The sequence below is a fragment of the Colletotrichum acutatum genome, assembly GCF_030867785.1.
Source record: "Colletotrichum acutatum strain CBS 112980 chromosome Unknown BDZ83scaffold_92, whole genome shotgun sequence".
Lineage (NCBI taxonomy): Eukaryota > Fungi > Ascomycota > Sordariomycetes > Glomerellales > Glomerellaceae > Colletotrichum > Colletotrichum acutatum.
This window is the reverse complement of record NW_026849086.1, coordinates 99,855-113,789: the sequence shown is the minus strand read 5'-3', so window position 1 is coordinate 113,789 and position 13,935 is coordinate 99,855. Positions and strand designations below refer to the sequence as shown.

The window sequence follows — 13,935 nt, the reverse complement described above, 5'->3', positions numbered from 1 at the left end:
TTCCGGCATCTCGAAGCGACTTCCCGCCGGTTCGGAAGTTGTCGTGCAAAGACTACTTTTTGAATTCTGCACTGTACGTGAATTTTACACATCACCCCTCAACAGAACTTGTCATTTTCTCACCGACTTGCATATTCCAACATCTTTTTCATTCTAACGCGAGAGGAAGCACGCAAAGACAATGAAGATACTTTTCATACCAGAATGTCACCGTCGATAGATCCTGCTCGGGATCTGATGACCGATCATCAGCTCATCAATACGCAGCCTGCATGGCGTCGCATCCATCTCATTCGAAGACGATGAACCACAAGATTGTCGCCCGCTCGCAATCCTACAAGAACCTCCGTCTGGCCGCACCGGCGACCGAACAAAAGACCCTCGTCGACCTAACGTTTACGGACTCGGAGCTCAATGCCGCATTCTTCTTGCGGGTCGCAGGCACCCAAAAGTCATATATTACGGGCCCTCCACGACTCGAATTGGGCCTATGTGACCTCCCATTTCCACCGCCCCTTCTCGTTGCGTTATTTGGTTCTTCCAATCGGCGCCGTTGCCAGCTCGTCGTTGCCCTTGGCTTCGGTTGAGTCAGTACCGTGCTGTCGCATCGCTGCGTACCGAAATGGAACATAACAACACACGGCAGGCAACCTGTCAAATTAGCCGGCTGCATTTGCTTGTTGATGAATACGTGCGAATCCAACAACGGATCAGAGTGACGAAAATGCACGAATCCGTGTCATCACACCTTGGCTGAATAATTCTCACGAATACCTCGCACCGCATTCGAGGGAGTCGTCAGGCATGGGCTCGTTTCATACAAGAATCCAAAAGCAAGACACTGCGCGCCGCCGCACCAAACGCCTGGGATATCGACAACCTGACAGATGCGTTTGCTTCTCGCATGTTCCCCCCGCAATCTCGTGGCAAAGCCTGTGGCGTTGTCTCGGTACGGATACAGGGGCTGTCAAAAGACGCATCGACAGCGAGAAGCTCAGATCTGCAGTGCCCTCAAGGGTTGCATCCTGATGATCCTCTCTCCTGACAAGAAGCCAAGAAGTCCCAGCTGACGCCCCTCGACCCCGGCTATATCCCCGTCGATTTGGGAAGCCCGGGTCGAAATGCCGCACCGCAACGTGGGGCTGCGCCTTGTTGCCTCCGCATTCCGTTCCTGGCAATGCCATGCACGCCTGTTTCGACCTCACTTCACTGTCCAAGACATTGCATCTTGATGTATCCAGACTCGCGGTGTTCCTGTCAAATATCATGACTTTCAGATACGTCAAGCACGAGTTGAGGCTTCATCGGCGCTTTTTTCTTTTTGATTTTCTTTCCCAGCTCTTGTTTCTTCTTTCTCGCGTGCTGGTTCGTCTCATGTGCAAACACCCGAGTCCCCCGCGTCCACCGCTTCATCCCGTCCCTTGCCCCTTCATCTGATTGCTGGTTTCTCCCGCTGCCTCTGGTAGATTGAGGTGCCTGGATCAACCCCGGTCATGAGGCTTGACCAACAAAGGCAATTCAGCACTGTTACATTCCGTTGGAAAGAGGCCCAACCCCACCACTTTCGATAACATGTGCCGCTCTCCCCCATACTGTGATGGACCCCCTAGACAAACATTTCCTCCTATCGGTGCAGTTGCAAACCATGCACCCATCCACAATCACGGGAGATATCACTGGCCGAGCCATATGCTGGGAGCCTGTGGTCATGTGGCAGAAGGCGCCAACTCCAGGGTTTACATCTGAAAGAAGAAAGTAGTAGGTCCCAGGATGGCGGCGAGGGAGACTGCATCCAAGGAGGTGTTGGGCCTTGGCAAATGTCACTGTTCCTTTAAATCATCTCTCGCCCTCCCAGAAGGTGAAAGCATGATCCGAAACTTTGGTTGCTAGACCTGTGTTGACATTGACGTCCGGTACCATGAAGTTTTTCAGTCGTTCTGGTGCTCTGGCAGCACTCCTGGCCACAACATCTCGTAGGTATATGTTATCATCAAAGACAAGCAACTTGCTAACACGGTGTGCAAGTCCTCGATGGAGCTGCCGCCCAATCCCCTACGCCGGTCGTCTTGACCGACTCCAAGACCGGCATCATCTTCGACACTTGGTCCGCAACTAGCGCTCAGACGGCCGGGGGCATGACGTACGGTTTCGCCCTGCCTCAAAATGCCTTGACAACGGACGCCAACGAATTCGTTGGCTATCTCGTAGGTCTCCTCAACCCATTGTCCGTTTCAATGACTGATAGTGCTTGTCCAGCAATGCGCTTCCAAGAACGGCCAGGGCACCGGCTGGTGCGGTATCTCCCTTGGCGGATCGATGACCAACAAGCTACTTCTCATGGCATGGCCCAGTGGCTCTGATATCCTGACTTCGTTCCGCTGGGCAACAGGCTACGTGATGCCAGACGTCTATGCAGGCGACGCCAAGCTCACACAGATCTCGTCTACCATCAATGCGACACACTATACCCTCATCTACCGGTGCCAGAACTGCTTCAGTTGGAACCACAACGGCGCCACTGGTAGTGTCTCAACCAGCGCGGGCTCCCTAGTCCTAGGATGGGCGCAGGCCTTCACCAGCCCAACCAACCCCACGTGTCCTGCCTCAATCAACCTGGTCCAGCATGACAACCAAGGTATTCATGGCGCCGCTCTCGATGCCAATGCCGCGAACCCCTCGTACTCTGCATGGGCCGCTTTGGCGACCAAGACCGTCACGGGAAGCTGTGGTGGCGCCACTACAACTTCAGCGCCACCCTCCACCACCACTACGAAGGCACCTACTGGACCTACCGGTGTGCCCGTCCCCTCCGGCACGTATGACTACATTGTCATCGGAGCAGGAGCTGGTGGCATTCCCTTGGCCGACAAGCTGAGTGAAGCTGGCAAGAGCGTCTTATTGATCGAGAAGGGACCGCCATCTTCCGGCAGATGGGGTGGCACCATGAAGCCGACCTGGCTAGAGGGTACCAACCTGACCAGGTTCGATGTTCCTGGTCTTTGCAACCAGATTTGGCGCGACTCTGCCGGTATTGCATGCCAGGATACCGACCAGATGGCCGGTTGTGTTCTGGGTGGAGGCACCGCCATCAACGCTGCTCTTTGGTGGAAGGTATGTCGTCCCTCGGTTGATAAAAATTGACGTTGATACTAATGTTTTGTAGCCATATGCCCAAGACTGGGACTACAACTTCCCAGCCGGATGGAAGTCGACCGATGTCGCTGCTGCCACAAGCCGGGTCTTCTCTCGTATCCCCGGTACAACGACACCATCTCAAGACGGCAAGGTCTACCTGACGAATGGCTTCAATGCTATCGCCGGCGGACTTCGCACTGCTGGATGGTCGGAACTCGACCTGAATGCGAACCCAAACTCCAAGAACCGCACGTTCGGCAAGACGCCGTACATGTACTCTGGCGGAGAACGCGGTGGCCCCATGGCGACATACCTTCTCACCGCAAGCAAGCGCAGCAACTTCAAGCTGTGGACCAAGACGGCCGTCAAACGTGTTGTTCGGACGGGTGGGCACATCACCGGTATCGAAGTCGAGCCGTACTTGGACGGTGGATACACCGGAACGGTCAACGTGACTAACATCTCGGGCCGAGTGATTCTGTCCGCAGGAACCTTTGGCAGTGCCAAGCTTCTCCTGCGCAGCGGCATTGGCCCACAAGATCAGCTCGAGATCGTCAAGAGCTCCACTGACGGGCCTACCATGATCTCCAATGCATCCTGGATCAACCTGCCTGTCGGATACAACCTGGAAGATCACACCAACGTGGGTCTCACTGAGAATTTCAGACGATCTGAGTATTGAAGCTGATTGAATCTAGACCGATACCGTCGTCACGCATCCCGACGTGCAGTTCTACGACTTCTACGAGGCGTACACTGACCCCAACGTCACTGACAAGAACCTCTATTTGCAGAAGAGAAGCGGCATTCTGGCCCAGTCTGCACCCAATATTGGCCCTCTGTAAGTTGTGACATGCCACTCGCTGGTATCCGTTGCCTTTGCGTTAATGTCATCCCAGCTTCTTCGAGGAGATCAAGGGTGCCGATGGCATCACTCGGCAGATGCAATACACGGCCCGCATGGAGGGCAGTCTTGGGGCCCCCGACGGCAGTAAGTGTTCTTTCTAGGCTCATCATTGTTTGACGTCTGAATGTTGACACGTCCCACAGAAACCATTACCATCAGCCAATACCTCGGCCGTGGCGCAACTTCACGCGGCAGGATGACTATCCAGGCCAACCTCGGCACCGTCGTGTCCACCGTACCCTACCTTCGCGACCAAAATGATGTCGAGGCCGTCATCAAGGGTCTCGAGAACCTGCAGACCTCCCTCAAGAGCGTGACCAACCTTGTCTGGAACTTCCCTCCGCCGGGTACGACCGTCAGAGACTATGTCAACAACATGCTCGTCTCGTACTCGAACCGTCGCGCGAACCACTGGATCGGTAAGTTGAGTCCCGCACTCCCTCCCAAGTTACACCCGTCTGCACATCGGAATCGCTGACTGAGAGTCTCGGAAAAGGCACGAACAAACTCGGGACGAGCGACGGTCGCAGCAAAGGCGATTCTGTCGTTGACGTCAACACCAAGGTGTACGGCACAGATAACCTCTTCGTCGTTGATGCCAGCATCTTCCCCGGGATGGTCACCACTAACCCGTCATCGTACATTGTGGTCTCTGCCGAACACGCCGCCGCCAAGATTCTTGCCCTCGCAACCTCGACAGCGCAGCCGCTTTACGGGCAGTGTGGTGGATCGACATGGAATGGCAGCTTTCAGTGTGCTGCTGGGTTGAAGTGCACTGTCAAGGACGCCTACTACTCTCAGGTATGAATACTTTCCTTCCCTTCTTACCTCTTGCCCCAATGACTCTAGCATGTTGCTCGAAGGAGATGACAATGATATTAACGTGATTGACAGTGTCTCTGAGTGGGGTTTCGAGGCAGGGTATCCCAAGTCGAGAAGCGCACGTGGCGCGCTTTATTTCCCAGTTCTATCCACCATGTTTTTCGCATGTACATACTTTTTTGCGCCATCTATCTTCCGAGCATATATCTTCCATTGAATTCCTCGTAACCCCGAGGTATATTTATATCCACACTTGACCCCATCAAGCGCACGCTTTTTTTGCACCATGAAGAAGGTCTTGTTTACCCCTCGGTCCGGCGCTCTACCCAAACATGCGCACCAATGAAAAAAGGACTCGGCACCACGCCTAACCCCACACGCCAACTGACGTCGTATCTGAGATCTCCCGGCACCTGGATCATCCCCAATTCTGCCTCTTTCTGGGGAGAGTCGTGTGGTCCGCCCCTCTTTCTAAGGTTTTGTTTTAGTCGACGTTTCCCTGTTCGTTTACTTCGGAGGAACCACGTCTGGCCATGCCTGGCAGTGTTTTGCCATGTGCCTGCCGATGACGACTGGAGACACGAGAATATTGATGGGGCGGCAAACACATGGGATGAGCGGTGACCTAATTTCCCTGATTCGAGAGCATGCAGCTCAGCTTGAGCTGCTCGCCCAGCTCCTCAAGCTTTCTAATTGAAAACCATGAGGTACGGAGATGGTCTGATTCTATCCACTCTATCCGTGTTTACCTTATTTCGTGATGGCCCTCGTGACCATTCCTTCGGTGGATGCAACCGACGCCCAACCCGGCCCCGAAGTCCCCGGTGCCTTGCATCTCCCGTCACGCCTTGGGTCGCCCTCGACACGACACTGGAAGCAGATCTTCCAGCGACGGGAAAACTCTAGCGCCCCTGGCACGTTCCGTGGTGACAGCCTGCGGTACTGCAACGGCAGTGTGTGGGATGGCCAACCAGTCACCAGTTACGAGCCAGAAAAACCTTGTATTAACCTCGGCGCCGGCCGTGGCGGGGTGCAGTTCGTTCGAGCGCGTCTCTCGTAACTAGACTAAGCTGTAGCGCATCTCCATCTCGGGGTGTCTTCGCCGACAGCTTCGCCGTTATTAACGTCGCGCGACGATACCCGCCCCGCCATCACGACGCTTGTCCTAGATGAGAATGACAGGGCGTCCTCATACCACACCTATGACGATGGTCAAGACTCGACGTTGCGTTTCCCCAGATTGCGGGGTGTGTCAGTCAATCCATGTGGGTTTGACAGCTCCCGAAGAAACATGATAAAAGGACTCGACGTCCCCAAATCCACTGCGAACCTGTTCCTCTTCTTCTCTCGTGTGCTTCAGCATTCTCCTATCCCTTTTCACCTCACCTGCACAAGATGCCCTCCCTCAAATCCCTCCTCCTCCTGGGCGCAAGCCTGGCCGCGACATCGGTCCAGGCTTCGCCCATCCAGTCTCTCGACTTCAGCGGCACCTCCCTTGCGCCCCGCGCCGACCCGAGTCTGACGGGCTACCTCGGTGCCTTCTTCCTCGGTGCGGACCCTTACGTGTACTTGTACCTCTCCAATGGCAACAACCCGACCTCATTCCGCGCGCTCAACTCTGGTTCGCCTGTGATTCGGCCGACCAAGGGAACGGGCGGTGTGCGTGACCCTGCTATTGTTGTCGGTGGTGGCGCGGAGAAGGGGAAGAAGTGGTATATCGTTGGCACAGACTTGAATATCGCAAAAGTATGTTTCTGCTCATGACTCTCTGATGAGGAACCCGGGCGCTGATCGTGATTTAACTCAGACTACTTGGGATGCGGCCCAGAGACAGGGGTCCAAGGGCATTTTCGTCTGGGAGAGCACGGATCTCGTCAACTGGACCAACGAGAGACTCGTTGTTGTCGAGAACTCTAGCGCCGGCATGGTGTGGGCTCCCGAGGCCATCTGGGATGCTGCCAAGGGCCAGTACCTCGTCCACTGGGCCTCCAAGTTTGTAAGTTCACGCACCACCTTGACAATGCTCCTCTTCGAGACTGTTGAAAACTGACCACGGCGGCCTAAACAGTACCCCGCCTCGGACCCGAACCACACCGGCAGCCCCGGCGCCATAGTGATCCGCTACGCCTACACCTCGGACTTCAAGACCTTCTCCACCCCGCAGACCTACATCGACAAGTCCCCGACCAACATCATCGATCTCAACATCCTCCCCACCGGCACCGACGGCAAGTCCTTTGTGCGCTTCCTCAAGGACGAGTCCCTCAAGACCGTCTTTGTCGAGGTCTCCACCACCGGTCTCTTCGGTACCTGGACCCGTCCCGGCGGCAGCTCTGCTGTCATTGCCAGCGGTGTTGAGGGTCCTGCTTCGTACTGGGATAACCAGGTTGCGGGCAAGGCGCATGTTTTGCTTGATTTCTATGGCGATGATGGGTACAGGCCGTATGAGACGACGAATGTGGCGAGTAACTCTGGGTGGACTGCTAGTTCGCGGACTGGGTTCCCAACTGGGTTGAGGCATGGTGGTGTTTTGCCTGTTAACCAGACTATTTACGATGCTTTGGGAAAGCGTTGGGGTTAAGCGACTAGGGTGTTGTACATATAAGAGAGGTTGTAATAAGTGTATATAATCCGCAGCTGAGCGAGCTGTCGCAATGAACATGATCATGAGGACTTCCTGTGCTGTAACCCAATTGACTCCCGCTGTTCCTCATCACAATTCATGTGTCTTGCACTCCAACTCCCTATGTGTACCGTTAGACGCAGACTACCCAAATTGTGTTCAGAGGGGTTTGTGGTTTCGAAAGGGTTCTGACACCTAGTGACTTGGTATGAATACAACCACAAGGCATCTCTGCCACATCTAGCTCTAGGCCTCCGCAGAACAAAAGTCTGGCAATAATCGCGCTTGGTCAGGATCCGAACAAGCCTGTGCAACTGACAAAAGGTACTGCAGCCTTGTCAACTCCAGAGACTCATTGGACACATCAAGAGACACCTTCGATATGTCAATAGACTCCAGCCCGATCTGATACGACAATTTTGCGTAGATGATAGACACCAGTCCCAACACGAATCCCACAATCGAAAACACGAGCGCCACACACGCAATCACGAAGTTGGCTGACTCCAAGACATTGAATCGATCTGGAGTGGGGAGAAACTGCCAAATCCCTCTTCTTGGGCCTTTTGCGACGCTCAAAAGCCGGTCCATCTTCGTTCCCCAGATGGCGTACTTCTTTAAGTCGGTGCTTGGGACTCTGCCACAATAACCCAAGCTGTAAAATTCTTGTTCTCGCCTCTGTAGAAATCGTCTGGTGTGGTCATCGTCCGGAGGGAGAAGCACATTGAGTGTGTCGAGCGCTTCGAGCAGCACAGATTGTGGTACCAAGCAATCCGGTCGGCCCACTTGCGAAGAGAGCCATATCTTGTGCTGGAAAATCCAGACAAGCCTCAATTCCTCGTCGATACGAAGATGCTCATTTAGGAAGTCAGCCCACACAATAGTGTAGCCTTGGAACTTGGCGAGCGAGCATGCAGTGAGATGCGTGTCCAGGGCTGCAGCTTTCAACTCTGGATCTGGTGTTGGCTGATAGAAATCAGATACGGCCTCTCCCAACGATGACGTAGGGTTCCATATCGCTACTGGACCAGAAAATGTATTTGGTTCGGGATTAATTTGAATCATCGTCATTGTTGCGAGAGATGCTGTCAAGGAAATGACGTTCTGCACGTCGCAATCTTGGTTTCCTAGGTTTGCAGCACTGGGCTTAAACGCCTCCACCAGGCTCTCCCTGGGCATTTGGGGCGACTTCCTGATGGAATCCATGGCCTCAAAAACTTTTCCGATGTTCTCGATCCCTGGCGACAGCTGATTGAGGGAATACCGCCAGGTATTCAGTGTACTTCTGACGCATGTTGCCAGTGTCATATATTGACCGGAGAGGTAGACTTTGTCCGCCAAAGCTGGCCACAGCCGTTTGCAAAGCTCGGTATCGTTGGGGTCACCTTTTGCTTTGCGTGTAAATGACATTTGGGGATTAGAGTATGTAATGAAGAGTTCAAGTGGGTTTTAACTTAGTCGTAATCGAACTATGAGTGGCCGCGATAGACGACAAAGATGGAATCGATGTTGATGCTCTGAACCTACAAAACGACACATTCATTTAAGTTGACCTGTATCTCGGAAACCCCCAAGTTTGTCTCGGGTCACATGTGACTTCTCTGTCTGTCAGTCTTACTGCATGCCCAAGGTACCTCGCATTTAGTGGCTGGAGTAATCAGGCTGTGTATCAGGTATTAGGTAGGTAATATCAGGAGGAAGCCAACGATTGGCCCTTTGGTCTTATTCCGCAGCTGTGCACTGCCATCTTCCAAATCCCTTTTGAAAGCCATGAGAATGCCTTTCCGGCGAAGTGCAGCAAGCTTCTTGCACTTTCAAGTCTACTTACGGCGAGATTGGATGTTCATTTTCGTTTTTCGAAGCCTAAACTCAGGGCAAGATGAAGATAATGTGCCACCCAAGCAAGACCGGAGCCGGTAGTTTCAAGGACGATGCCCCGTATAATGTCGCTTTGTCTCATTTAGTTCATTGTCAATCAAGGTGAAATGCATTCTTTCGCTGGCAAAGAATCTTCTGCTCCGGATGACGACGAGGATAACGACGAGAGCGCCCCAAACCGTGATCACATTCGTGGCCCGAAGACGAAACGACAGCGGATAAGTGCGAACAGAGAGAACATTCCAACACCCTCAGATACTATTTCGACACCTTCAAGAGTTTATGAGGACCCTGAAGATGGATCATCTCGGGAGTTTGCTGGAGATGAAGTTCTTCGATCGACCCCGCATTCCCTGCAGGTTCTGCAGGATACCCAACTTTTGTCGACAGGGCGACCTCCCACGCCTGCCTCAACTTCTGGTGCCAGCAACAGATTAAGTGCCCACAGTAGCGATGAGACCCCACGGGTTCCTCCAGAACCTCACTCAGATGAGGTGACAGCAAGTCACACGCTAACTGTGGACTCTACCCAATTGTGGCGATTCCCACATACCAGTAAACCGACCTGGGTAGCTCGAGAGGATCAAATCCATGTTCCCCCAAAGCTTTTGTCCTTGTGGCCTCAGGTCAAGACTGGTTTGCAAGTCGATCTGCAATGCGTTGTCACACAGATGGTTGCAGAGCAGGCCAAGGAGAAGGACCGCGCGAAGCGAATGGACATCTCAAGAAGAACCATCTTCCTCGAACTCTGGATGTCAGGGCGTCAGCATAATTTCTGGTCCACTTCAGTCACTATTTCACCATGCATCTGGATACTCTGTGGCAGTAAATCCTGCCGCAACAAAGTCCGTCGTGTAATGCGAAACCTACAGCTCCCCGAGTTATTCATGAAACATCCAGTGGAGATCCACGAAGGAGCGCCCAAGCTCTCCGCTATCAACGCCGATGTTACTCTTCCTCAACTTCTACTTGACATCGAGCGAAAATTTGGGCTTGCTCACAAGAATGGAACGATATTATACCACATCGAAGCCCTCAAAAGCTTACAGGGAGCCCACTCAGCCTGCGGCTTGCTTTGTTGTGCCACATTTGTTAAGAACGGAAAAATCATCGACCAGCATATCTCCAGAATAGGAGGTCTCTTGACCAATGGCAGGGATGTTACGAGGCGACCGATTGCAATAACGACTTCTCACGGACTATTGAACTATCTATGGGCAGGGAACGATGATCATGACGCGACTCCGGAGAGTCTAATAGGGTCCATGGAGCTTGATCAAAGCACTGAGGATTCCGGCGTATTATCCGCGAATGAACCAGATAGCTATTCTGAGTCTGAAAGCGAGCCCGATGACGACATTTCTCCTAGCCCGTACAACCACAATAGCAATGAAACGAGTCCAGATGATATCAAGTCTGAGCCGGTCTCGCCCACGACGAGTCCCATTTTTCAGAATCAGGATACGAAGGACTATCTTGGAAACAGAAGCGTGAAGGACGTGACGGAATGGCAGTGCTTGGAAGACATTATTGGGATCAGGTTGTGTAGGGAGCGGATACCCGGCTTCAACAAACCCCCCCCCCCTGCTCCTGGACCTGCCGACTATGCATTGCTGCGATCAGACTTTTTATCGTCCTTACAGAACGTATCGTCGCTGGTTCCCGAAGTGGGAATATCGTCCTTCCTTACCAACGACTCGCTTGAGAGTGGTCCTTTAACTCTTAATCTAGGCCCTGGAGAGTTGAGCATCGTTGTTTTATTGCCAGGAACCACCACATTGCCTTTTGCGTCAGAAGAGCTGGTAGTTCGAAGAATCCAGCTTTCGAAACCATTAGGTGACTATAGACGCACCTTGATTATCTGTTCTGATAACTGACTAGCTCCTCGGTAGCGACTGGAACATCAGGAACGTGGCTGTGCCGGGGTTCATCATTCGGCGGGATGATAGTCGCAATTTATCCAGACCAGCCCTTAGCCCTCATGGTCAGTGCCGAGGACATCATCACTGATATGGACTGTTCGTTTGGAATAAAGCGGACCTCAGTTGAGCCAAGTAATTCCACTCTTGATAACACGACTGCTCAGCCAGTTGCCGTGACTGCAGATAGAAGCTACAAGGTTTACGACCCGTTAGAACCCAAAGAGCTGGAAGATGCAAGAAATACAGAAGAGGATCCACGCGAGGTAGAAAAACAAACAACCCGACAACGAATAAGTGCCGATTTGGAAACAAATAAAGGTAGAGCTTGCTCCCAGCAAGGCTAGAGATAAATCGCTGACACCGTGGTAGTTTTCGCACCTGGCACTCTAACGGAAAGCTTTCAAGACTGCTCGAAAGAATCTCCACACGTCATTGTGTGGTATTGCGTAGGTCGATGAGCTTTGAATCGATTGAGTCCGCCCAAATTGCTGACATCTCCAGTATCATTGTTCCTTCGGCCCATGTAGTATTCACATGGATGACTTTTGTCCCGTGTGTCAATGGCAACGCAACTCCCACTGCGAAGTGATGAAGATGGAAATACCGGACGACGCCTAGCTGTTTGAGAATAGAATTGTATGGCTTAGATTCATAAACAATGCTGGTTGTCTTTGAAGAGAAGTTATTGAAATATCAATACTTGCTGGTAACCTCTTGAAGGAAATGTCGTCAATTCAAGGTCCGAACTGAAACCGCCTGACGAAGTTATGTGGAGGTTCCTCGTATAGGTAGTCAAGGATAGATTGCACGGGGCTGCTCGTGGATAAGTTGGGGAAAACTTGTCGCCAGGTAAAATCCACTGTTCGACATACACTTCCGTCTTCACTCAAAATAAATCCGTAAAATCTATCTTTGACACTTGTAGCTACTTATTTGTCGTGTGCAATTTCAATTAGTGAAAGGCTTGTATTCTGTGAGGTGCCAATGCTGTAGTGTATGTTTCGTTAGTTGCTGCCTACGTGCAATTAATGGATTCGTTTAGGCGACAGCCAGTAAATCGCTTCGCTAAATGCCATGCAGAGATTAGTCCTTTCGGGCCGAAAATTAGGGATGAACTATTCAATGAGTTCGTGCGGGCCAGAAATAGCAGCCGGGAGGGAACAAAACTTGTGTCGGTTGGTGGTTCATCCGCCACCCTGCCCATCGGGTACTTCTTCTTACAAGTTACATTTTGTTATAGCGAGTCAGCAAACAGTGATGTGAGTCGCTGGGAGTGTTTGATGTGAGAAGAAATTTTCCATTCCGTCAAACGCCAAGCTAATTCCCTGTTCCAAAGCCGTCTGGAAAACTCATCCGTCAACTCAACAAAGTCCCTCCCCTCTTCAAGCTCCAACCCTCCTTGACAAGCCAGAATGAAGCCATGGCCGGCGTTGTGAGAAGGGCGAGAAGTCCTCCAAGGATCCCTTTGAAGGCTTCCGGTGCCCACTTGGATTGAAAATACCAATCCCAATCATTCCCGGATCCCCGGGTTCCGATAACGGTCAATATTCCGACCGAGGCTGGCCATAGCAGGAAGAATGAAACAACAAAAATCAACCCAATTCGAATTAGGTGTTCAGCAAACACCGAAAGCCTGCTCTTGGTGTGTCTCGTGTCTTCCAGATTAAGCATCATAAACCACCGCATGAAAGGTGACGAAGGTTCTTCGATGAAGCCTATCGGGCGGACGCTCCCATTCTTCATGTCGCGATTGGCAAGAAAAAGCTCGATGAACCACGTCATTGTCGTTTGGATAATCATGGTCACCACTGCATCCCCAGCTAGTGTGTTGGGCAACTGGAATAGGCGAATGGGATTGCGCGCGATGTTCTGAGTTGAGTACATGCCTGCATAATTTGTGTCAATAAACTCTCATGTTGCTGCTTGGTTCGCCAAAAGCTTAAGCTCAGCAGAGTGTTGAGGGGCCTTACCGTAAGCGATAGCAAAATTTATGCCCCCGGAGAGAACTGCAGCACCAACACCGTCGAGTCCAAAGATGTAAAAGATCTGATGTCCACTGATACTGTCCGTTGGATGCTTCTGGCGAGGTCCGGCAGGCTTGACTTGAACGCCAGCCTCGATGTCGCTTTCATTCGAGACCCTCTCATTAGAGACTCTCTCGTTGCTATTGCCGCCAGCATATGTTGAGGCTGTGTTGTCTTCGAACGACTTGTCCGCTATGCATTCGTGCTTCCTGAATGGCATATTGTCTGATAGCATAGGATAGAGTCTATCTCATGGAGGGAAGAAGTTGCAAATTGTCGAACCAGGACGCGTCTTTATTGCAAACTATGCTATCTGTCTTTGTTTTGAAGAGGGCAACTTGTTGTGGAAGAGGGTGTGAAGGGGGGCAACGAGCAGGGGGTCTGGAAGGGTTTTTTTCCTTCCTTTAAAAGGGGGTCCTAGGTGACTCGTGAGGCTGCTTCATGATCGCCGAAAATTTCCGGAATGACCGGGGGAGGCTGTCGAATATTGGTCGCTTTGGCGTTTCGGTCAGTGGGTTTGTGAGGTGACACGGGTAAGAGAATCAAGCGAACTGGCAAAATCCACTAGCTTGACTAGCTCCTAGACAGAGTTGCACTGATGAAAAGGGTCCGTGATCTTCGCTA

At 52.1% G+C, this 13,935-nt stretch overlaps 6 protein-coding genes across 6 annotated transcripts; 3 read left to right on the top strand and 3 right to left on the bottom strand.

Annotated features, from left to right (window-relative positions):
- Positions 1-1,918: 1,918 nt before the first annotated feature.
- Positions 1,919-4,989, top strand: BDZ83DRAFT_785544 (fungal cellulose binding domain-containing protein; the record flags this gene model as incomplete). The annotated part of the gene is made up of 8 exons (XM_060515633.1): positions 1,919-1,973; positions 2,026-2,204; positions 2,257-3,111; positions 3,164-3,778; positions 3,834-3,976; positions 4,035-4,126; positions 4,186-4,461; positions 4,539-4,989. 8 exons carry the CDS (start codon positions 1,919-1,921, stop codon positions 4,847-4,849), a joined length of 2,526 nt encoding a protein of 841 aa, XP_060361721.1. The 3' UTR covers positions 4,850-4,989.
- A 1,270-nt stretch (positions 4,990-6,259) lies between these two features.
- Positions 6,260-7,445, top strand: BDZ83DRAFT_584812 (arabinosidase; the record flags this gene model as incomplete). The annotated part of the gene is made up of 3 exons (XM_060505799.1): positions 6,260-6,610; positions 6,672-6,860; positions 6,933-7,445. 3 exons carry the CDS (start codon positions 6,260-6,262, stop codon positions 7,443-7,445), a joined length of 1,053 nt encoding a protein of 350 aa, XP_060361720.1.
- A 245-nt stretch (positions 7,446-7,690) lies between these two features.
- On the bottom strand, positions 7,691-8,995 carry BDZ83DRAFT_631477 (uncharacterized protein). The gene has a single exon (XM_060508904.1). It carries the CDS (start codon positions 8,895-8,897, stop codon positions 7,734-7,736), a length of 1,164 nt encoding a protein of 387 aa, XP_060361719.1. The 5' UTR covers positions 8,898-8,995; the 3' UTR covers positions 7,691-7,733.
- Positions 8,996-11,131: 2,136 nt separating this feature from the next.
- BDZ83DRAFT_631472 (uncharacterized protein) lies at positions 11,132-12,188 on the top strand. The gene is made up of 4 exons (XM_060508903.1): positions 11,132-11,201; positions 11,258-11,605; positions 11,657-11,733; positions 11,789-12,188. Exons 2-4 carry the CDS (start codon positions 11,308-11,310, stop codon positions 11,903-11,905), a joined length of 492 nt encoding a protein of 163 aa, XP_060361718.1. The 5' UTR covers positions 11,132-11,201; positions 11,258-11,307; the 3' UTR covers positions 11,906-12,188.
- Positions 12,189-12,547: 359 nt separating this feature from the next.
- BDZ83DRAFT_631471 (uncharacterized protein) lies at positions 12,548-13,280 on the bottom strand. Its single transcript, XM_060508902.1, has 2 exons — positions 13,258-13,280; positions 12,548-13,206 (listed from the first exon to the last, which is right to left on the bottom strand). Exon 2 carries the CDS (start codon positions 13,169-13,171, stop codon positions 12,644-12,646), a length of 528 nt encoding a protein of 175 aa, XP_060361717.1. The 5' UTR covers positions 13,172-13,206; positions 13,258-13,280; the 3' UTR covers positions 12,548-12,643.
- On the bottom strand, positions 13,199-13,531 carry BDZ83DRAFT_755049 (uncharacterized protein; the record flags this gene model as incomplete). The annotated part of the gene is made up of 1 exon (XM_060514562.1): positions 13,199-13,531. One exon carries the CDS (start codon positions 13,529-13,531, stop codon positions 13,199-13,201), a length of 333 nt encoding a protein of 110 aa, XP_060361716.1.
- Between the last annotated feature and the right edge of the window lie 404 nt (positions 13,532-13,935).

Coding starts and splice junctions, on each gene's coding strand:
- BDZ83DRAFT_631471 (XM_060508902.1), bottom strand. CDS start 13,171: ATGTACTCAACTCAGAACATCGCGCGCAATCCCATTCGCCTATTCCAG.
- BDZ83DRAFT_631477 (XM_060508904.1), bottom strand. CDS start 8,897: ATGTCATTTACACGCAAAGCAAAAGGTGACCCCAACGATACCGAGCTT.
- BDZ83DRAFT_631472 (XM_060508903.1), top strand. CDS start 11,308: ATGATAGTCGCAATTTATCCAGACCAGCCCTTAGCCCTCATGGTCAGT. Junction 11,606..11,656: donor CGATTTGGAAACAAATAAAG/GTAGAGCTTGCT, acceptor ACACCGTGGTAG/TTTTCGCACCTGGCACTCTA. Junction 11,734..11,788: donor ACGTCATTGTGTGGTATTGC/GTAGGTCGATGA, acceptor TGACATCTCCAG/TATCATTGTTCCTTCGGCCC.